At 36.5% G+C, this 25,081-nt stretch overlaps 1 protein-coding gene across 5 annotated transcripts in view; it reads right to left on the bottom strand.

Moving 5' to 3' along the window:
* Positions 1 to 25,081, bottom strand: part of LOC114466788 (kazrin-like) — a 242,594-nt gene that overhangs the window by 22,359 nt on the left and 195,154 nt on the right. For all 5 annotated transcript variants that reach the window (XM_028452521.1, XM_028452519.1, XM_028452523.1 and 2 more), the window contains one exon: positions 15,608 to 15,799. In XM_028452521.1, the coding sequence (XP_028308322.1) occupies positions 15,608 to 15,799 (192 nt within the window). The remainder of the gene's footprint in view (positions 1 to 15,607; positions 15,800 to 25,081) is intronic.

The following is a 25,081-nucleotide window of genomic DNA, read 5'->3' as shown; positions in this document are numbered from 1 at the left end:
TTTTACTTGTACTAAGTTTGTACTTGAGTACAATTTTAATCAAGTAACTACTTCTGCTTGAGTAGGATAGAGATCAGTACTCCATAAAAAGGAAAACACCATGAAAATGGATGATATGGTCCCAAAACACTATTTGTGAAACCTTTAATAACAGCCAAACGGAAACACCCTTACAATTAGCACGAAACCCTGTGGAGCCGTGTGGTAGTAGATGTTCCGGCTGTGATGTGGTAAAATGACCACCAGTTCAGCTAATGCACCAACAGCTAAACCTGTCTTTGTATCAGAGTCTTTTTAGATTTGAAGGCAGTCATAATAACCTACAGTAAACTGCTTGTTCATCACAACACATTCAAAACGCACTAAAGATGAAGTTCTGTTTTCATATTCTGTCACACAATAACATGATCACTAGTGGATCCATAACATAGCGCAAGATTTTGAACGGGACTATTGGCGAGTCAGGCTCGTCTACTTTTTCTTGATCAAAACGTAAAGAATTGTCTTGATTAAATAGCGAGGATTTATGCTTTTAGACTGTGAGTTAGCAACATTTCATTTAAACCATCATCAGGCATTGGTTAAGTTAGTCATTGAGAATTTATTTCAAACCTCAACCCGAGTCGTTCCAATAGGGAAATGCTGTTCACTTCCTCTGTTGATCTCTTCCACAGAGTGTTTAAAATGAGCTCCTTAAATTCTATAAACACGTTTGTTGTTCTTCACCTCAGCTGTGAGGATGATGATTTTCATCTCGGAAATGCCAGTGTTTGTTTGACCTCAGTGGGCGGGGCCTCCGAACCAGGAATATTTTAGGGCGATCAAATTCAGCCGTCGCATTTATCAACCCCCGATCATTGGTACTCTGGGATTGGTCAGATACTAACGTGTCATAAATCACACGTTTGAACTCAGATTAGCACCCGTTTTCACGCAAGGTTGATAAATGAGGGCCAATGTGAGGCCTTTCTGTATCATGTTGGGTCCCAATCTTAAATATATAGAGAGAACAATATCAATAAACACATATATTAACTTTTTCCCTTTTCTTAAAGTTTGTGTGGTTACCATTTTGCAGGCTTTTCAGCTTTCACCCAAGTCAACTTATCTGACCCGCTGTCATACTGAGCAGGATTACTATTACAACAACATATCATAAGTGGGGTAAAACTAAAGCGTCTCACAACAATCCAACACTTGGTAAATTCTGCTTTACAATGATAGGAAGAGCCGACATCAAAAGACGCTTGGACGCCACCAGCCAAATCATCACTATGGTAACTTTTCTAACACCTTCTTCTTAATAAAAGCTAAAAAGTCAGTGGGTTTGCGATGTCCCACTTTTCACAGTCTGCATGTATTCATACTGGAAATAAAGATCAAGTGAGTTTTTACCCTGTTTCTGCTGCTGCTCCTGCTTTTGACCTCATGTTTTTATACAGTAAACTCATCCTAATGTGAGTATCTATTATCCTTGTGTGCTTTTATCTGCTCAACTCTTCCACAAGGCTTTGCTACTAGAACTCAATGAATGAGCTAGCTCAGTAGTAAAGCAATTAAAGCATCCCTGCTAGAATTCACAGTGGTAATAAAAAAAAAAGAACTCAAAGTTTTAGCTCTCTGCTTTTTTTAGGAGTTTTTTCAAAGAGAAATTTGCCTGTTGCATATTAATAAATCAACATTAGCATATTCAGCAAAGGGTGGCACACATCTAACAATGCAATGGACAGTCATTTTTTTTTTAAAGGTCTTTATATGTTTTTGTTGCAGCTCATTTGCCCTACTTTTGAGACAATCCCTGTTTTCTATTTTATTTAATTACATATCATGAATAAATGAATGGGACTGGATTCACAATTACCGATGAATAAAACATTTTTTATTTCCTTTACGGGGAAATAAGATTCGACTCTGGGAAAAGTCTCTAAACAGTGAATTGTCTTGCAGAACATTGAGTAGTTTGGGAACCAGGGTTGTGGTCAATGACATTTTTCAATTACAATCACGCCTTTGAATATACATGTTCAATTACAACTCAATTACGATTACGGTGACCACCATTTTTTTCCAATGACAATTTAAATGATCATTTTCCCCATGAAAGTCAACTACAATTACATTTTCAAATACTAAAGTTCAATAACGTCCTTTTCCATGAAAATATTGTTAATACTTTAAATGCTTTTTTTATCCTCATCGATTTTGATTATTTTAAAAATGGTGAAATGATGCTTGAGAAAACTGATAAATGCATGAAAAATGTTAATTCTTGTTAACTACATATGTGTAAGCCATAAAACTATAACATGGTTCCGTCATGGTTTTGAATCCGTGTATCATTCGTTCATTTGTTTTTCATTATGTAACAAAAACATGAAAAACAAAAAAAAACACTCATTATTTGATATTTGTTTCCAAAACCAAAATGAAAAAACGGAAAACGTCTTGTTTTTCAAATTTAAGCTCTTTTGCTTCGTTACAGAAAACGAAAAAACGGAAGTGAAGCGTTACATCTTTAGCTCTGCAACACTTAGGAGTCTCTAAATCCTCTGAAATGTCCGTGAGGAGGTTCTGTGCCCAACACCAGCTAAAGCGAAAAGGACACGTTTCTGATGCACAGTTGGAAGCAGTGATCTTGTCATACCGAACAGCCGTTAGCATAGCCGTTAGCGTCGGATGAGAGTACACTTCCGGGTCACGTACTTTGGCAAATCGGTAATGGAGAAAACAAATAAAGGAGTTAGTTTTCCGTTTTTCTTTTTCTGTACTGAAGCAAAAGAGCTTGAAGTTGAAAAACAAGGCGTTTTTTCGTTTTTTCATTTAGGTTTTGGAAACAAACATCAAATAATGATTTTTTTTCATTTTTCATGTTTTTGTTACATAATGAAAAACGAATGAACAAATGATACACGGATTGTTTTGCGTTTCATTAATTAAGCATTGCACACTCTTTATTGTACACTATTCATTATTCATAATGCAAAAAAAGAGCCATCAGACTGATACATAACGCAGGATACAGAGAACACACACATGGATTATTCCTAAAAACACCAGTATTAAAACTCCCAGATCTCATCCAACTTAAAACTGTGCAAATGATTTATGAAACAAGTAAAGGTTCACTTCCAAAAAGGTTGCAGGAAAGATTTTTAAAGAGAGAAGGGGAATATACGTACTTTAAGAGGAAAACTACATTTCAAGATCCAATATAGTATAACAATATCAGGGGTTAAATTATGGAACTGTCTAAACTAAGAATGAAATAAAACAAAGCACCATCATATATCATTAGTAAGTATAAGAAAGAAGGGCAACAATTTTACCTAGGACAGCAATAATATATAATATGTATATCATGGTATAAAATATATTAATACTTAAATGTTTTTGTTATTTATATATTGCAACTATACATTTAATTGGTGAAATTTGTGTCATAAATATGAAATAGTATAATATTAATATTATGTCATATACATTTATGTCTATGTATGTACAGTATATGTGAGTACATATGTATATATGTTTGATGTGATTATATAAACTGTATAAATAAAACTTGTGCAGAATATATATTGAATGTATATTGTGAAAATAGTAATATAGGTTCACTATGTTTTGTGTGTGATATTATGTAGAGAACCTTGTCTTGTTTTGCTGTGATGGGGTAGAAACGTATAAGCTTTGCTTCAACTTCCACCTTTTCAGCTGAAGAATTGAGTGTTTGTTCTGTACTTTTTCAAATTCAAATAATTATCTCCTACTGTTCTCTATAGATTCACTTTAGCATTGAACACCACATGCTAATTCCTCTTTGTTTCCTCCCACATGCTAACAAACAGGCATTCGTTGCCATTTGGTTGAATTCTTACATGTTTATAGGCTTTAGATTTTAGCTTTTTTATCCTAATGGAAAACCCAGACAGCTGCTCACATTTATCCCATATTTAATCAATAATTAAAATAAACAAGGGAGACAAGGGTAGAATAAGAGAAGCCAAAAAAACCTCATTACAGCAAAAAAAAAAAAAGAACAAAAAGAACAAAAAAAAATACGAGACACAAAAAGCAAAGAATAATGGTTAAATGGTTATTAGCAGGGTTGGGGTCAATTATAATTGTAATTGCATAACAATCCTGACAGTTATAATTGTCGGAATTGAATTGTAATTGAGCTCAGATGATTGACTTTGCAATTGTACAAACATCTTATAAAAACTATTTAATTAAACGCTAAAATGGGGAACCTTGTACCAGTTCTATGGCTTACAGTACATATAGGCCTACGTAGTAAACAATGACGTTTACAAAATATGTTTTATATGATTTATTACCTGTCAGTTCTCTTGAGGATCATTTTACCCTTTAATTAAAAAAAAAATGTAATCTAGGGATATGCAGACATAAAAAAAGGCTTGGATGCCCACACAAAAAATATTAAAACCAATATTTCCATGGATAATGATAATGAAGGTAACCAAGAGATGAGAAGCTAATTAGATGATAGATCATATTTTTAGTGTATTTTACAGCTGATTTATAGCTCAAAACTGACCCGTTATCATAAGAGATGCTAACAAAAAGCAAACACAAGACGAAGGTTACATTTTAAGGGGTTATACAGGTATGTTAAAGGCTCAGTAATTGTATTGAAATTAATTAAAACTTTAGTAATTGAGAATGTAATTGTAACTGACTTTCAGGGGGAAATAATTGCAATTTGAATTGTAACTGGGAAAAAATAATCGTAATTAAGTTGTAATTGAACATGGATAATTGAAGACATAATTGTAATTAAAACACTGGCTTTATTACTGTTGGCAATTTTTGTAGTTCTATGATGGGACAGGAAGCTGTTGCAAGTTCTGTTTTCAAAGTAAAATTCTGCATCAACATGATTATGTAGTAGAACACACACGTTATATTCAAACACAATCCACCATCTACACATACAGTAGCTCTAATGGGCTGCAATGGGATGATGTCCAGTCAGATACGGTTGTGCCAGGTTGTAGACAACCCCCCACTTTTGCCCCTTGTTGCATAACCCAACATACTGCTCACACTGCTTCACACCATTTACACAGTTGTCCACCCCATGTATCATTATGTGTGACCGGTACAAGACGAAACCTTGTCTGTAGTGGTAGCATTTCAGAGCATGGAGGATGCCACAAGACGTTTAATATTAACATAACCACTAGGAACCAGTGTATCATAGTGTATCATGATTTTTCTGCAGTCTGTGCCTTCTCCTCGCCCTCCGAGGGCTGTCTTTTCTGTTTCTGGTGTCTTGATGTTGGAGCTGGAGGTTCCTGATCAATGGCTCGCAGCTCAACTAGTCTGGAACACTCGAATAGACTGATCAATGGTTCACGGCTCAACTAGTCTCAACCTAGGATGGACTGATCAATGGTTCATGGCTCAACTAGTCTCAACACTCGAATAGACTGATCAATGGTTCACGGCTCAACTAGTCTCAACACTAGGATGGACTGATCAATGGTTCATGGCTCAACTAGTCTCAACACTAGGATGGACTGATCAATGGTTCATGGCTCAACTAGTCTCAACACTAGGATGGACTGATCAATGGTTCATGGCTCAACTAGTCTGGAACACTCTGATGGTCTATCCTTCTATCCTATCCTGTTTGCCCTACTGTTCACTAACCCCAACCAGTCAAAGCTGCCACCTCTGAACCTGGTTTCGCTGGAGATTTCTTCCTATAAAAAAGAGGGAGTTTCTTCTTCCTACTGTCGCTAAATGCTTGTTCATGTGGATCTTGTTGGGTTCTTTCTTTCCTACTATGGACTCTATATTTTGTTAAGCGCTTTGAGATGACTTTGTTGTATTTCTATGTATGTATGTATGTATTTATATGAATAAAGTTGAATTGAATGCGGCCCCTATTAAAACCTATTTGTACAACCTCTGTTTTATAGAATAAGAAACATAAAAAAATGCGAGTCAACGTAATCATAATTGAGTTGTAATTGAACACAGACAATTGAAGACATGATTGTAATTTAAATATGTAATTGACCCCAACCCTGGTTATTAGAAAATAGTTCAAACTAAGACATTATATCAGAAAGTGTATCCAGTTCAGTTTATTAGCCAACAACTATTGCCCCCTTAGATGGTGAGTGACTTGAAGTAGGAAAAACGCCTTATGTCAAACATGTTGGATTTTTGTCCCATTTAGCGATGGTGATAATGTGGTAGAACAGTTAGCACCTAGCATGGTCTGTGGTTTCTTTGTGAATAGTTTACACCGTCTGCCTATTTATCAGTTCACTCCAGCTTTCAGCCTGTTTCCTGTTCATTAGAGACACTACATTTGGAGAGCAATAAAGTGTTGGTGGGACCGTGTTTGGAATTTGTGGGACCACGGTAAAGGCTGGCAACCTGTTTATCTCACCGTTTGCTTAAAGGCTAGACATGCGCACAGTTTCTTTTCATGGACACGACACAAACCCTCATTAACTTAGTTTAGGAATAATTAGTCATCAGAATGAAATGTTTTGGCAGATTTTTGACAGTTCCTCTCATAAAGTGTTTAGTTAAGGGTACTTCTGAAGAATAAAACAATTATCACAGGCAGAATGAAAAGAGGACATAATGACACTGAATATTTGAGAGGGTAATCCTTTTAAATATTAAGATTAAGACTTTAGTGGAAGACAAATCATCCTCATGGCATCTGTTATGCAACAGTTTCACCATTAACGTACAAGCGGTGTAAATTTAACAAGCTAAGGCACATGTGTCAAACTCAAGGCTCGGGGGCCAAATCCGGCCCTTCAGAGCATCCGATTTGGCCCGCAGCAGAAAGTGAAAATGACAGAAAACATGAATCATTGCATAAATTACCAAATAACTGTTGTTGAAAGAACTCAAAATCTTTCCAAAATCTTGCAATTTTTCTCAAATTGTTCCACAAAATATCCCCAAACTAAATACAAACTGATCAATAAATTAAAAGACATTTAAGTTTCTGTTACTTATTACTTAGACATTGTTGGTGCCTCCCATACTTTGTCTTATTTATAACTGAAAGTGCAAACTTGGACACATTAATGTTGAAATTGTTCGTTTTCCCGCCAAAAAACCTGTGGCCCACGTGTGATCGAACTGGTTCATATTTTGCACTTGAACTAAAAGGAGTTTGACACCCCTGAGCTAAGGTTTGATAAATCCTACCATTACGCTAAGCAGGTCTGGGTTAATAGTTAATAGTTGGATGGGAGACCACTGAGAATTTCAGGTGCCACAGTGAGGGACAGTCACCCCAGTGGTATCTGTCTTTGTGTCCTTGGGCAAGGCACTTCACAATAGTGAGTGAGTGTTGGTAGTGGTCGGAGGGGCCGATGGCGCACAATGGCAGCCTCGATTCATCAGTCTGCCCCAGGGCAGCTGTGGCTACAATAGTAGCTTACCACCACTAAGTGTGTAGTGAAAGAATAATGCCTTATTTCTGTAAAGCGCTTTGAGTGTCTATGATAAAGCGCTATATAAACATCCAATGCATTATTATCATTAATTATAAATGACTTGTTTGTTTAAGTTCCACTCCTAAAACCACATTTTTAAAAAACACACTTGTCAAAAACCTCTTATAGAAGTTATGTTCTCCAAATTAGTGAGACACCACTCCAATCCAAAGCTATCTGGATAACTTTAGTCGTAAAGAGGCGAAACAGGCTTTTAGTCAGCTCTTAACATAATTATTTGGAGAGAGAACAAAAGAGACATCGTCTCATTGGATGGAGTCCATTGTTCACGCTTTGGGCTTTTAATCAGCATGCAGAATAATTAAGTGGAACCCTCAGTGCAGAGTATTGTGCACAATTCTGCACATCTCATTTCCTCACAAACAATAAAAGCTTCGGTAGTTAGTCAGGATTCATAACAACCTCACCATTCTTATCAATCTCCTTTATTTTCTTTATGGATTAGGATTTTTTCAGATAACTTGTACCAACCAGAGTGCACCAGCGTAAAGAATACTAAGGACAGTTTTTGTGGGTCATTATGACTCGGCGGGGTTATACTGACACCGAGGGCTTTAATATTCTCTGCACTGGAAACCTTTAAAATAATAATAATAATAATAATTTTTATTATTATTATTATTTAAAAGTGCTTTTCGAGACACTCAAAGACACTTTACAGCATAAAAACAACAGCAAATACATTGATTGAAGAAAATATGACAAAAAGAAATGAGTGAATGGGTGGTTAAACGTTAAAAACTAAGTGAAACAGGTGAGTTTTGAGAAGTGATTTGAAAGATGGGAGGTCGGTGCAGTTGCGGAGGTGGCTTAAGAGGGAGTTCCAGATGGTGGGGATCAGCGACAGAGAAAACTCAATCCCCCCAGGTTCTGTGCTTGGTCCTGGGGACAGTGAGGAGGTTTTCATCTGAGGAACGGAGGCTGCACAAGTCTGTGAGGTGGGAGGGGACCTGATTATTAAGGGCTGGAAATTATCCATATCTGGTTAAATTGTTGTGAATCCAAATTTTTTTCTGTTTGTTATGAAATAATTCAAAGGCAATCAGTTATTTTGCAAAGTTCTGGAAAACAATAAAGCCCCAAAGTACCACAACTACCCTGAATCCCTCTTCCCTGTTCCCTTCCCCCTCACCATAGTGTAACACTGCCCTCTTTTTTTATATTTCCCCTTAAAGTGTTTTTTACCCTTCCTTAGGGAGGGCTGGTGATTGTCACAACTATGCAATAAAATAAATTCATTTATTTAATTGCAATAATAAAACATGCATTGCTGTCACAAAAAGATCGCACTATGTACAGTATAGTGTTGACCTTCGACAGCATGTGCAAACAAGATAGAAAAAAAAAAAAGAAATACCACAACTTTTGGAACAATTTTTTTGAAAATGCTGACATTTTAAGCCGCCAAACAATCACATAAACTGGCTGCAAAAACCTGGAGGGACTGAGTATCTAATTGGCTTTGCTATGGACCATAGTCACAACTGTGTCGGACTTACATTAGATATTTATGTGTGTTTTGTAAAGTTTTGATGAGCAAAAAAAAGCTGACAATTTCATGAAAATGATTTGTCCTGGTTTGCTTTGATATGAATTAGCCAAAGCAAAACTCGCTAAGTAAAAAGAGCAGTGTATGGACCAATAATGACTCTTTGAAGTTTTTTGTTAAAAAACCTAAATGACAAACTTACAAACAAAAAGTATAGCGGTACGTTATGAACTGCTCTTGCCTGTCCAGGACTCAACTGACCAACACAGTGTAAGATCGGCACCGTTACTTTCTTTTCATCATATGATGCAGTTCTTTCATTGAAACCCAGTGGGAATCAAACTAAACAAAGGCTGATGAAGGAAGAAATAAACAATGACACAAAGAGAAACTGGCCAGATAGTGTTGTTCTCTGTGTCTTTCATTCTCTATTTATAGGTTTCAGAAAATGTGTATGTTGTTCATCCACAAACTGAAATGTGGTAGAGATATAGCAGCAGATTTCTGTGAGCCATCCCCAAAGTAAACAGATATTATCTCAAGTGGCACGGAGCAAAGTGGGGAATAAAAGTACCTCATGGCTACAGCCTTCCAAGGCAAACCAAAGAACATATAAATATTCAAAAAGCACACTTACTCGGCACCACAATAAATAATGAATCCTTAAAAACAGTACACTTAAATTCTCTCAATATTCGGAAAATCTCTTGACAGTAGCATCTGATAGATGGTTGTCACATAGGAGTCACAAGAAATCTAAATGAACATGTCTCCGTCATTCTAAATACTCTCCTCAATTCTTTCCTTTCGTTATTTTTATAACTTTATTGATGATCAGCTAGCAGAGAAGAAGAGCTCAGTGCGCTGACACGCTCAGGTGGCTGAAGTTGGTGAGTAAATCACGGATGGTTGTAGACGCACAAACCCTGAGGATAGATGTCCTCTTGGTTGGGAGTCCTTCAACAAGCAGTAATTTACTTGCTAACTTTAGCCACCAGAGCGTGTCAGCCCACTGTTTGAGGGAGAGTAAAGGTCCTTTAGGAGAGCTCTTCTTCTCTGCTTCATTGTCTACTACCAAACCGCAGAGTTGGAACTGTTGCCCCCTGCGGTCATAGATTATTTTTCGGGTCACAACTGTTTTTATCCTGTTTCTGTAAACAAAAGAGGTTAACATGGACATCTTTACCTTATTTAGAGCAACCAAAAGCAGCACAAATTGGCATTTTAACCGAAAAAGCTTCTAAATGATTTAAAAAACAGGCTAAATGCTTCACTCCAATAGAAATCAATGGGATGTTTACACGCAAATGAGTGTGTGTGATGTCATCAATCACGTGATTGCAAGATGGCGGAACACAGGTTTTAAAACGGTAAAGTAGTCCCATTTTTAAAAGTCAATAAAACAAATATGCTGCAAAATAATGTGTTTTTGTTAGGCATAGACATTAAAGAACATTTCAAAGATTTTAGGCCACATTTGAAAAAACAGTGGCGGATCAATTTAAATTTATACATGAGATGTTTACTGTGTGTAAGGGAAACGTTGCCAGATTCTACTTGAGTAGGATACTGTATAACAGTACTCTTCACATCTATCCAGTTTACATCTATCCAAGTCCAACAAAATAAAAAAAAGATTGGAGGCAAACATATGTAAAAGTTGCAAGTCTAAAGGTTTACCCTTTGAGACAGTAAATGAACTTAAATCAACTTCAACACACACATCAAACTATTTTTAAATTTGCTTTTAATGGCTTCTCAGCTCTTTCTATATGAGCTGGTGTTTACGGAAAACGACAATGGTGGACAAAATAATACAAATTCAGCTTTAGCTACACATCAGAGATCAGGCTAAAAAAATACTCCAAATGAGAAAAATCCAGAAATTTGGCTGTTCTTCGACATGAATTCCAATGCATGTTTGTCATTGTGTGAAACGGCATTTTAACACAGCCTCTGATGCTAATCCCTACATTAAAGGCTTGAACTTCAAAAAAAAAAAAAAAATAGAAAATAAAACTGTGAACATTTTTGCATTGAGGTCACTCCAATTTCCTTTTCCGAGTCTGCTCCAACAAAACCAATGTTCAATATGACAGCAGCCAATATCCTCTCATCCTCCCACATACAGCATCCTAACACTGATTAACGTCCCCGCTCGTTCTAAGCCGACCAACATCCTTTTTTGTAGCGCTTTCATTAGCTGCTGATTACTGTCAGTCCTACTGGGGGCTGATACAGGCTTTGGTCTTCAATAACAGACCCGAGTCCTTCAAAACACCGTATGAGGCTAGTTTCAGTCTGTTTGGAATGCCAAAATTCACGCTGTGGAAGAAGTACTTACAGTATTTAATGTGATCCCATTACTACCCTGCCCCGGCTCTTTTTGATTTCTACTATTTAGTCAAACTGCGTAGGCTGCCTGTGTCCTATGACATGTGGCTGAAACAAAAACCCCTCGACAGCCTCACACATTTTTATGACACCAAACAGTAGTTTCATGTTCTGCCTCTATCTACTAATTATAAATCCTGGAGAGGAATGACTTTATGTCGTGCAATTCACTCTGCACAGCGTTCTCACTGCTTTACTGTGAACACACCCTTTGTTAAGACCTCATGCAAGCATTAGTCATCCTTGTATACACACTTTAAAAAAAAAACATTACTGTAAAAAAGAAAAAGAAAGAAAGATCTAAAGCAGTATCAAACTACTTTAGGGTACGGAAAAGGATTAGGGTCACTGGAAAAAATACAAAATAAAAAAAAAAAACAGCTCTTGAAAAAAAGAAAAAACAGATACAGTGATGGAAAAAACAAAATATCTATTTATTTTTTGTCCTCAACCTTTTTTTTTTCCTTTGGTCTTAATAATTTTTTATTTCCATTATTTTTCTTTTCTTTTTGTTTGTGATGATGATCGAATTGAGAATGACCATTAGGAGAAGACATTGCTGAGGAACCCTTTGCTCACTAAGAAAATCTGAAAATGTGTTATTTTCCATCAGCTGCTCAGAACACCGAAATAGTAACAGAAGAAGAAAAAAAAAAAAAAAACATGACTGGAAAAAAGATTAGGACTTAAAAACAAAACAGACAAAAAAAGATAATCATATGATTAAAAGTGGTTTTTTTTCTTCCACAACTGGATCTGTTTTTATCTGATTTTTTTTCCAGTGGCCCTAATCCTCTCCTGTATTACATATGGCAAATACAAATAAATACATAAATAAATAAATAACCAAACAAACAAATATATCCTTGCATTGTTTTTAAAGAAAAAAGGTGTCATCTTAATAATACCGATCCCTCATTTTTACACAGCCTCAGCTAAATAACTCACAAGGCTTCCTGAGGTGGAAAGTATCCAGTTACAGATATTTAGAACAAGAATATATAGTCATTTTTAACATGAAGTATTATTTTCATTTATTTTTTAAACTTTACGCAAGCTGCTCTGTGTGCTGAATTAGATGCTCGGTTTGGCCTGTGAGCCTTAAGTTAGACATGCAACATGAAACCTTATATTTATTGGTTCTACTACATACAGTATATGCACTGGTATATATATTTAAAAACATAAATAATATATACCTGGTTAGGCCTTTCTTTTCCCTGGGTCACTAAGATGCAACATTTCATTCTACATTATTAAGTTTTAACTGTTTGAAATGGTATACCTCATTATTATAGGTAATATAATTTATTTACTAGAACAACACATAATAATTAATAATTCAATAGTATTTAAGATTCTATATCAAATCAGATTTATTTAGACGTTCATTGTTTGTTTGTTTATTTCATGTCAGACATTAAACCAAATGTATTTCTCCTCCAAATTGTAAAAAATAAATAAATGAAAAAACAGGAATGAAAAGAAGCAGAAAGAAGTCAAACTTATAACATCTGCCTGCCCCCTCCATAAAAAAACAATAACATTAAACAAAGGCAAACTGCAAAAAACAAAACAAGCGTGCAAACAGATGTCGTACATAAAAAAACTGAGAAAAACCCAGAGTTGCGACTTGTTATGTTCCCAGTGCCGTGTTTTGTTTGTACCATTTGGCAGAGCTGCATTTCTAAACTGACGTTGTTTACACATATAAAAGAAAAAGGTTTTAAAATCTAAAAGCTCTGATCTCTTATCACACATTAGCATGCTGCTGTAGCAGAGCAGTAGTGAATGCTAACCACAAACAGCATATTGTTGCTTTTATTTTACTAAGTCTCATTTCAAATTGCTCCACTTTTCCTCATGTTTACAATAATAACCAATGAATGAATATTTTTGATCTAACTTTTAAAATACAAAGGAATGAGAAACATTTTAACTTTTCACACAATATAAGTAATTTTAGATTATACATGTAGGTATTTCAGATTTGATATTGCATTTAGCTACACCTGGGTATTGCAGGGTTTGGATCAATTATAATTGTAATTGTTGATAATTAATTACAATAATGGAATAATTATGATTGTAATTGTTATTTTAAAAATATGTTGCTGTTGTAATTGTAATTTAATTGTAATTGAGTTTAGATAATTGACTTGTAATTGCCCTGGAAATTGTATAAAAATGGTAAAGTATAATTTAACGCTAAACTGGGGAACCATGTCACAGTTTTATGTACAGTTCTACACATACGTAGTTAATTATTCAAAGATGTTTCAGATCAAGCTTTCCCACATTTTACCATTTTAAAGACATTGAAATTGAGAGGTGTACTGACACAAAAAAGGCTCAGACGCCCACCTTAGAAATATTAAAACCTATATTTTGATTGATTAGGAAGCCAAACAAGGTCAAAAATAGATAGGAAATAAATTAAATGATGGATATTTGTTTTTAGTGTATTTTACAGCTGATTTAGGGCCTGTAATCATAAGAGATGCTAACAGAAAGCTAACACAAGAGGAAGGTTAACTTTTATTAGGTTGTTTATTTCAGGCTCAGTTATTGTGATTGATTTTAATTGAACTTCAGTAATAGAGAATGTAATTGTAATTGGCTTTCTGAGGATAAAAAATGAATAAATAAAATAATTGAATTGTAACTGAACATGGGTAATTGAAAATATAATTGTAACTGAAAAATGTAATTGACCCCAACCCTGACATATTGTGTTCAGGTGTGACATGATTAACAGTTGAAATCTTTGGTTCGAACTAAAAAAAAACTAGCAATACTAGAGTTAAACTGCTAGAAAACTGTATTGATTTGCTCTTAATACATTGTCTTGATTTTGTAAAAAAAAAAACGTAAGCATGTCCTCTCTCACAGCAACAGTTTTACACATTACACCAACCATTACACACACTTTAATTATGACAGAATGAAAAAAATAAATAAATACTGATTTATCTGGAGGAACAAAAGCTGAATAAAAACATATGCAGTGAGATGCATAAGGACTATATAAAGCTTTGAATAGAAATGTGTTTTTTTTTTTACATCTTCCTTTGGTGTAATTTCAAACTTGACACAAAAGATTTGTGGATAAAGTTGATAAAGTGTCTGGGCTGAAATAAGATCCAGAAATACTGACATTAGAATCTATGTACATCAAAATAACAAATAAACCACGTGATTATTTCATTTCACTGACTTAAAACCAAAACAGAATTAAACAGAATTACAGAAAAATGAAAAACCAGACAAGCAGCGTTTTAAAATAAAATCTTGCTCTGGAAACTATGGACGACAGCTTCATGTTTTAAACTCACCACACAGAGGGGACACACGGGGGGGCAGACTTTTACTCCCAGACAAAAAAGGAGCAACACATAAGTCACATTACTGATGAACTGGTGAATTGAAACGTTATTAATACATGAATAAGTCAAAACAAAAAAAGGGACGTTATAAAAAGCACACATAATACAGTATGTGATTAAAGACACTAGAGGTGGTTTGATGAGTCTACTGGTGCTCCTCGTTTCTTATGATCAACTTCCGTGTGCTGATGGCTGCTGGTAGTGGCTAGCAGTATTAAAACATGCAAAATAAATATTTTTACTGCCCTCAAAAAAGCTGTGTAATCGTTTTTGCAAAAGTGTCAAATCATAGAAGTTCCAACATCTATTGTTTCTCACACCAGCCTCACAGTTGATAGTAAGTCACCAGTTTTTTTGGATACTATTTGGATCGTGACACCGCAAAACAAAACTTAAAACGTGAGCAGCTTTTTACTGAAAGACTGCATGAAAACATGAGCAGGACCAGAAAACTGCTGAAATAAATCCTGAACAGTCCTATCGTGTGAGGAGACCTGGTCCAGGACCTATGGAGGGAAACCAGGTGCAACGGACTTTAGTTATTGCTATAATTTCCCCTTAAATATCAAAATATTTCACAAACAGAACAAGATGGGGAAAAAAAAAAAAGAAAAACGATTCTTATCTGGTTTTTCATTTTTCTATATCTCTGCTTTGGTTGTAAGTCAGTAAAACAAAATAATCACTCCGTTTATTTGTAATATTGATTAGGTTTTAAAGTGGAATAACCAAAGAATGAAGGGTACATGGATTCATTGGATACATTGTTTCAGCATATTTCTAATCGTGTGTATTTTGTTTCTTAGTGATGTTCTGACCTTGCAGAGCCTCCTTGGCTCGGTCCAGCTCCTGCTCCTTCTGGGCCAGCTGGACACGCAGCTCAGTAGCGGAGAGCACGTCGGCCGAGCAGCCTCCCTGGGTCTCCTCCAGGTCCTTACTCAACATGTCCTTCATCTGCCGCAGCAGGTGCACCTCCTCCTGGAGCTGGGCCACTTCCTCACGAAGCAGAACTACAAAATGAACGAGGAAGGATTAGAAGAAACCAGATACCACAGGTTGTTCTGGACACATCGTGAACAGAACTGAATCCAGCAGGTGGAAGAATATCAGCAAATGTGAAACAGTGACAGTTTAGCCAAAAATCACATTCCTCAATAAAGTTAAAGTTCTATATTTCTAAAGTTTTAAAGTTAAAGTTTTTTAAAATAAATATCAAGAACTTCAAACATTCTCAAGACAAAGTTCTAAAGTTAAAGTTAAAAAGTTCTAAAGTGCAGATCGTTTTAAAGTTAAAGTTCAATAGTTCTGAAGTTAAAGTTCTATAATTCTAAAGTTGAAGTTTAAAAGTTCTGAAGTTAAAGTTCTATAATTCTAAAGTTGAAGTTAAAGTTCTATAATTCTAAAGTTGAAGTTTAAAAGTTCTGAAGTTAAAGTTCTAAAGTTTAAGTTCTGCAGTTCTAACGTTAAAGTTCAAAAGTTCTGATGTTAAAGTTCTAAACAAGAGACAAATAATGTTTTATGTCACTGAGTTCTGTCACTTCGCAAGAGAAAACTGTACGATTCATGTGTAAAACATATTTTTGCTTGTTACAGTGATTCTACATTTGCAATGATTGGTCAAAAAAGCTTAGCTTTTAGCTTCAGTAATTGACTAAGTCAGTTGTTAGCGTGTAAAGGTAGATTTTAAACAGCTGACAATAAATTAGATAGCATGGAGTTGTTGGTATTTTGTTTTCAACAATGATTTAATGGTTAAAAATTTAAAAATGCCATTTTTGCATTAGATCCAATTTTTCACATGAAAGCAGATTTTAAAATCCTGTAAAAATGCATTTTTTTTTATTTCAAAATAAACATTGAAAATGTATTTGGCAATAATTATTGCAAGCACCCTTTATCTACATGCACATTAAATAAGTCCAGTAGAACCACTCACTTCCTCTTGCTTTTTTCAAACACTGTAGCAATAACCACTGCAATGATATGTACGGTTCATAAATCAATCAAGACAGATATTTAAGCGTCTTTAATTCATATTAAATTAATGCTGCCCTACTCCAGCTTTGTCACTTTATTTTAAACCACAAACACAAAACATAAAATACGATTTAATGACGAAAAAAGAAAAAAAAAAAGATTTGATCTAAAAATATCTCTTCTAACACAGGATGTGCTTGTCGATGTGGTGCATATGGGAAGTCAATAAAAGAAGGATGAGGAGAGTCATTCTGCTCAATTTTATGCCTTCTCAGGGCCAAAGGGAGAGTGAGGGTGAGCCAAACTGTTCAGCTTCCCCTTCATTATCAAGTGCTGTGCATAAATTGCACATCAAACATTCAAGTCTTGGCTCCTATATCTCATCCAAAAAAAAAAAAAAAAGAAAGAAAGAAAAACGCAGAAAAAAGGCGACATGAGACATATTGGCAAAAAAAGAAGGTCTAACCCGATTGCTTGGAACTATCATTTAAAGTGTATCAACAGGATCCAATAGCTGACTGAATGCTCCAATAATACTGCAAACATCAAAGCATTTTAGATTCAACCATGGAAGTCTGTAAATATGCAGAGAACAATTTCCTCTCATTAGAACCGTCCAAAAGTAACTTAAAAAGTGACATCCAAGTCATAGGTGGAGTTTGAAATTCTATGGGGGGCAAAAAAAAAAAAAGTATTACATTTATAAACCGTCTCGAGATTTGCACCAACCACAATCTGCGTAACATATACAATAATTATTCAAAAATGATTAGTAACGTAATTAATAATGTTGACAAAAATGTGCGTTTACGCGTCCTTAAACTCCACCGTCACAAATACGGGTCAAAATGCATGTAATCACTCATTCACGCTCTTAAGGGATTGAATGCTTCTCAAACACAGCAGCATATCACAAGCATCATATACTGTTTTAAAGCTAAGAATCTTCCATTTTTAACCATATAAACCATACTAAGACAACCATTACAGCAAAAACAGTCAATTATTTTGTCAAACTTGAGAAAAAAAAATGGCGACATAAACGAGGCAGCACTGCTCACCTTTAAAGCGATGCCATGTCTTACTGAATCCATATATTCCATCCAAAGTGGTCTCAAAATCTTCCTCAGACATTCAAAAATCCAAAGAATCCCAGCATTTAGTCCAAAACACAGTAGACCTGCTGTAAAACATCCTATTTACAAGAAGAAAGCAGCTCCACCCTGATTACTTCTTAGTTTTAGAGCTCTGTGAGGCTGACAGTGTCAATAAAAACCCTAATTTTTATATTAATGTAAATTCATGATAAAATCCGGCCGGCGGACACTTTCTGGTTCATTTTTACTGCAGTACCATACATGACCTGCTGGGTGCAGTGTAGCTTCACCATTTACATCGTGAAGAAGAATTGCGCAACAGAAGAAGAACAAACCTAAAGTCTCGTGGTCTGTTTCACCACAAGCTAATTAGTATTTTTAAAAAAACATTAGAATAAAAATTGTTTTTTTCAAAAGATTTTGAGAAAACTGTAACAAATACTTTTGACCACTTCAATTCAAATCTTCACTTAGTAATGTAACAACATTTTTATTACACTTTAAAAATCATCATTCATATTATATTTGCTTGAATTTACAAATATGAGTTTGCCTCTACAGCCATGTTCAACATGTTTCCACTCATCTCCACTCCCTTTATTTATGTTTTTCCCCTCTGTGCCAGTAGCTAAGAATGATATGTTACATAAAAACCCTGGAGACACGTTTTACCACAGCCAGCAGTAACAACAAATTGTATCAGTGGGTATGTGATCCCCCCCAGGCCTGCTGTGATACCTTTTAGTGCAGTAAATGGTTATTTCCCCTCTCCCTTTTTGCTTTGTCAAATTAAAATTCAGCTGGTGTGTGAAAACGACCTGGATCCAAGAAGCGGGTCATGTTTTTCTAAATCGCGCTGGACAAGCAAAGCCTGGATAAAAGGCACCTAGCAGTGATATCATGGAACTTCAATGTAAAGAGTGGTTATTAGAGGACGGATCAGGATAATAATTGAAAAATGTAGAATGCCATTACACCGGGGTAACTAATGGACCTGATAATAGGACCACATTTTATACAGCAACTCAAGCATTAACAGCTCACAATGGTAAAGAGCTTCTCTTACTGGAAACACTGCTGTACACACATAGGTGGATTTACATTGCATTCAATTTCTTCTTCAATAAGTAAACATGAACAGATCAGTCAAAGTTAGCACTGCATGGCATCATAAATACGGTCAAATCCACAGCAAAAGGACGGCTTATGTTTTTTGTTTTTTTTTAAGCGTATCAATCCTTAATTGCTTTTAATGTGATATTAATTGCCTAAAGCGTGTGGGCTGAGGCTGATTGAAACATATTTCCATGTGTGTCTCCAGGATCTCTGTTGTGAATTTTTTCTCAGCGCACACAGGGGGGCAGACGTCAACAGTCCTCCTCAGATGTGAGGATGCCAATTTTTATCTTGGTAAAGCTTCTTTTCTTGTTTGACCTCAGTTAATAACGTTGAGGCCCCAACTAGCCAATATTTTTCTGACTGGATGAAACTGTATTCTTTAACTCCAACTCTTTGGTCGTTTAGTCAGAGGTTGCCCTTAACGTTGCACAGTTTTAAACACAGTCTTTAGGCTGTGGAAACTAAGATTGTTAAATTACCTTCCATTCTCTTTAAGATGCACAAATTTATTTGATGCACAGAGTTTATTTTAAAATCAACCAAGGAAATTTCTATCCAGACAAGCTTTTGTCATCTCTGGTATTTGGTAATAAAACATTTCTATTACCCATTACCTTATTGCTTACATTTTCTAAGATATAAATCTGAGATTGTTGCTTTGTAATATGTTTATTTCAATATTATTTACTAAAATTAAGAGAATTTAGGTGTTATTCTTGGTATGAGTGAAGCCTTTGGTGAATAATACATTTAATGGTTACATTTCTACACTTTGTCACCAAAATCGCACTTTAGCATCATTGCTATGAAATGTGCAAATAAAGCCACATTATTCATGAGTAGTGTGTGTCAATGTGTGATCTTCAGCTGACTTGGGGCGAATACACAGCTGGAACGCTTCAGATAAGATGAGTGGTGTGTAATCTCAGTGTGTGTGGTTGTGGTAATGGTTGTGGTGATGGTGCTATACCTATTTTTTAATGTCCGTAGTGGCTGGAGGCTGGCAGGAAGCGTGCAGTGTTGTTCTGCAACATAATGACAGGAGGAATGGGAGCGTTCTGATAAGTGCTATCACTGTTGCTCTCCCCTTTAGGACTTCACACAGCTCATTTCCCACGCCAGGTCTCCTTACAACAGCTGCCAAGCTTTGTCCAAAGGAAGCAATGATGCACACAAGTGGTTACAATTAGTCGCTCTTTTGTTTTAGGTGCTGCGTGCTTTTACCAGCAGAATTTCTGCAAAAATGTATTTATCAAGAGCCATTTTTGTGGAAAACTGACTTAAAATATAGCCAGAAACTATGTTTAAAGGCATAAAAATTTGGAAAATATCACAAATCTCAACTACTTTAACTGCATTTAAAATGTGTTGTGTATTTAAAAAAAAAAGAAGTTTAAAATCATTATAATTATTATTATTAGTAGTAGTAGTAGTAGTATCCAATCTGAAGTCAAAATGCCAGTATAAATAATATTTATTATTATTATTATCATTATCATCATCATCATTATTTGATACATACATTTTTCTACTGTAATGAGTGCACTTGTATTGTTTAATCCTTATTTAATTAACAGTCTTAATTATGTAAGTTTTCTTACATAATGTAAGTTTTTTTTAATTCTTTTCATTTGTAATAGTTCTCGAGCCTCTGTGACAGTTGATAAATATTTATCAAGTGTCCAAAAGAAGACAAATTCCATCAAACTACTGTTAGAAAACGTCAATGGTAAAAATAAAAACACTTTTCCACATTTTAATAGAAGAAAAACTTCTCAAAACAACACCAAACAGTGTTTTATTTTTCAATTTTGACAGAAAATGTTAGGTGAACAGTAAAAATGAACTTAACCCAGGACAAAAAATAAAAAATAAAATCTTCCATTCCAATGCTTCACATCTCAAACATAAATGGTGTTGTGAACCTGTCAACTACAAACAAACGAACCTCCCAACAGGAAACAAAAGATAAGAAATAGAAAGAGAAAATGTTCCTTTGATGATGTTGTCTTTGAGCACACAGAAACCATCAGTGAGTCCTCAAACCAACCAGTGAGTGTTGTGTACAGTACATTCATTTGGATGATTCCTGCCTTTCTGGTTTCTTTTGTGACCTCCTGAGTATTTAACCCACCGTGTACTGATAATCTACATGTACAGTACATCTCATAGCATACGCTTGCACTCAGAACCACCACAACAGTATTGAAGAGAATAAGAAACATTGGTTGTGAGGGATAAATGTCACACACTACAATTAACATAGCAGCGGGAAATGATCATTGATTTTCTAAACCTAGTGATCGGTGAATATATTCTTTTGGAATATCCATTTACAACATGAAAAGTACAGGACCATCATTTTTTTTCTCTTCGTAGCTATCAAGGAGCTATTTACTCCCCCTTAAACATGACGTGCCGGTGGGTGCAGTAAATGCAGACTGGAGAAGAATTACAAACATGTTTGAGGGGGAGTAAATGTCCACCTCGCTCACAGATTTTTTTCGGGTCACAAAATTTGGCACGACAGTGGCCTTCCCCCGCTATAGGAGCCTCCGTCCTGCGCTGCAGACAATTTACAGATCTGCTTAATACACAGACATGTTACCACTACAGCTAATGTTAGCATGTATATTAGCCGTAGTATTTGCCTAGCAGCTGCAGTTTGAGCACAAACCTGGAAGGAGCGAGAAACGCTTGATGTTGTGCTGCCTTGCTGTGCTGGGGTACTAGGACCCTTGTTTGCTGTGTTGCGCCCCCATCTTTGGCAAAAGTCAGTCGACATCACATGGACGAGTCACGAGACAACATTAAAGTCAACTAGTCGACGAGTCTGTTCAACCCCTAGTGTAGGGGTGGACAATCCTTGTCCTCAAGAGCCACTATCCAGCATGTTTCAGATGTTTCCCTCCTCCAACACACATGATTCAAATGATGAACTCATCATCAAGCTCTGCAGAAGCCTGATAACGATCCTGGTCATTTCAATCAGGGGTGTTGGAAGAGGGAAACATCTAAAACATGCTGGATAGTGGCTCTGCCCTAGTGCATAGTACTACGATCAGAAAACAACGATTATTCACCTTTAACTTTTCTACCACATTTTGACGTGTAATGAAAACATCTTTTCAATGGCTTTTCAACCATATTTCACTGGGTAAGACGCAAGTGTCAAACGCATCGCGGACAAAATTAAAGCTGCTGACAGCGGGTCTTTTCCATATAAAACATGTGCATTCAAAGTGCTAGACCTCATCTTTACCGCTTTTCCATTTGAATTCCTAAACAGGCTCCCGTCTAGTTATTATGATTCATTGAATCAGTAAATAAAATCTCTATCATCGGCCACTGATGTAAATGATTCCCTTAATGTATCCATTTGCATAATGGAAGTTGTGCATCGGCCGATGTGCAGTTGGTGGCAGAGAATTATGATTCTGATCAGTGTCATTTCCTATTTGTATGATTTAGGCAAAATGACTAAAAGGGTCTCCCTAAATAACCCGGTAGCCTCTATGTGACAGCTTTGGTACGGTAAAAACCTGCCGGTGAAATTGTTGTAAAACATCATCACTTCTCTGGGCCACTAATTCCATCAACCTTTTCTTCATGAAGTGGTGCTCAATGGTGCAAGAAACCAGATTAAACGTGTGAGAAGAGATTAGATTTTGATGATTGTATGTCAATATGACAGATTCTCCATCTTGTTGTTACACTTGTGTTCTCATCGGTTTTTCCTGATCTTCTGCTCCTCCCTGTCTCGATTTCTCAGGAACGACAAGATGCAGACGGCAAAAGTTGCAAAAGGTCTTCTACAGCAATCTGTCAGTCTAGTGGCCACAAGGCAGCTGGAATTGGACTCGGCTGGAACAACAATGCAGGTCGAAAACTGATAGGAAGTGACAGTAAATGTCAAGAGGGGCTAATTCTTTGCTTAGTTTTGGCTCTTTCATGACACTGCGAGGTGAAGGAAAGCAAGATGGGTTTATCCTCAAACTATAATTGGTGAGAAAAAAAAAAAAAGAACTTCTATTTTTGTTACTGACTTCTAATTCCACCGCCATACACAGATGGAGTATATGCTAGCCCACAGAAAACAAATAGGGCTGCAGCAAACGTTTCTATGAGTAATCAATTGATCTATCCACTTGTTTTGAAAGTCAAAGAGGGTGACGTGCTGACGTGGTGACGAATCGATCATTTCCTGTTTACGCTCTACCGCTGCTTGCAGCGCTCTACTACTGTGTTCTGCTAACTCTAATCAAACTTGTTGTCATTGATATTTTAGCCTTGAAAACACTTGTTTTAATTTTTTACCATACAGTTAAACGTACAAAGGTTAAGTAAAAAGCAATCTCGCCTCTTATAGGCAGTGTAATCTCCTTTAAACTTCCTTTTGTCCTTAGCTTAGCTTAGCTTAGCTTAAATTTAGCACCTATGGCTTCTCTCTCCTCCCCTCCGCTCTCCTGCCCGGTGTGTCAGATGTTTAGTTACTCCTCGTCCTCCTTTAGGGACAATGGTAGTTGCATAAAGTGTAGCGTACTGTTAGATATGGAGGCGAGGATCAACAATCTGGAGAAGCGGTTCCGCACCCCGATACCAAAACCGAAGCTAGCAAGCAGGACCTAGCCGGTGCGGACCGTGCTAGCTTTAGCTTAGCCTCCCCCTCGGCCAGCAATGATTGGGTTACTGTCCGTGGTAAGCATAGTCAAAGGTCAAAAAGCCGCTCGGGACACCACCATGTTCACGTCTCAAACGTGAACCCTCCGTGAGGACAACACACTCACCAGGGAACAAACTCTGATAATTGGCGACTCCATAGTGAGAAACGTGAAGCTAGCGAAGTCAGCGGGCATCGTGAGGTGCATCCCAGGGGCCAGAGCGGGCGACATAGAATCAAATCTAAAGTTGCTGGCAAAGAGTAACCGTAAGTTTGATAGGATAGTCCTCCATGTCGGCACTAATGACTCCCAACGTCGTCAGTCGGAAGCAACCAAAGTGAACATTGAATCAGTTTGTGCTTATGGTAAAACAATGTCGGACTCCGTAATTTTCTCTGGTTGCCAAATCTGACCAGTGATGACATGTATAGCCGCATGTCATCATTTAACCGCTGGCTATCGAGGTGGTGTCCAGAAAACGAGGTGGGCTTCATTGATAATTGGAGATCCTTCTGGGGAAAACCGAACCTGATAGGAAGAGATGGAATCCACCATACTTTGGCGGGAGCATCTCTACTATCAGTCACTGTTATGACATCTCATAAATGAGACCATGTTACAGAGGTGGAGTCCTCCACGCCCCTCTGCGCTTGCCTTAGGACAGTTTCCCTCCCATTGCTATTATGATAGCTGTGTTCATCGCCATGACAACTGTTGTGATGGTGATGAATATTATTTTATGGAGACGGTGTCAGTCCCCCGACCCAAATTTCACAATGATTTTAACATAAAATCAAATAAAAGAGCTATCAATTATAAAAATCTGAAAAAAATTAAAATCTCAAATCTAGAAACACCAAAACATAAAACCATTAGATGTGCTCTATTAAATATTCAGATAATCTATTACTGTGGACTTTGAATGACGTAATGGAAAAGTCAATACATACAGTAGATGTGCAAAACAAAAAAAACAGTTTTGATCAATAATAGAGATCACACATTAATGTCTATAATGTATATTGTGTTGAATTAGTGCATTACCTGTCATTTAAAGCAGAACTAAGTAACTTTTTCACCATAATAAATCCTTCTCGTGGTCCCTGTGAGGGTAATACAAGTGTTTATGGGGTTATTTGGGGGTCTTTCATCTCCCCCAGCTGTCTCTGGCCAGAAAACCACACTTGCAACTTTCCCTGCCTCCAACCCGGTGACAAGTGACAGCTCATCAGAAACACACATCAATCACACACACTGTCGTCGCGGCAACAGGCACGCACACACACACTTGCAACCCAGCTTTCCATCAGGCAGCACACACACAAATATCCATCTATCTACTGTATCCATCCATCCATCCATTTTCAGAACCGCTTTGTCAGCACACAAACATATCACACACATTTCCACACTCCCTTCCGTATTACTCCCACATCAT

The sequence above is a fragment of the Gouania willdenowi genome, chromosome 7, assembly GCF_900634775.1.
Source record: "Gouania willdenowi chromosome 7, fGouWil2.1, whole genome shotgun sequence".
NCBI classification, from domain to species: domain Eukaryota; kingdom Metazoa; phylum Chordata; class Actinopteri; order Blenniiformes; family Gobiesocidae; genus Gouania; species Gouania willdenowi.
This window is presented reverse-complemented; position numbering and strand designations above follow the sequence as displayed.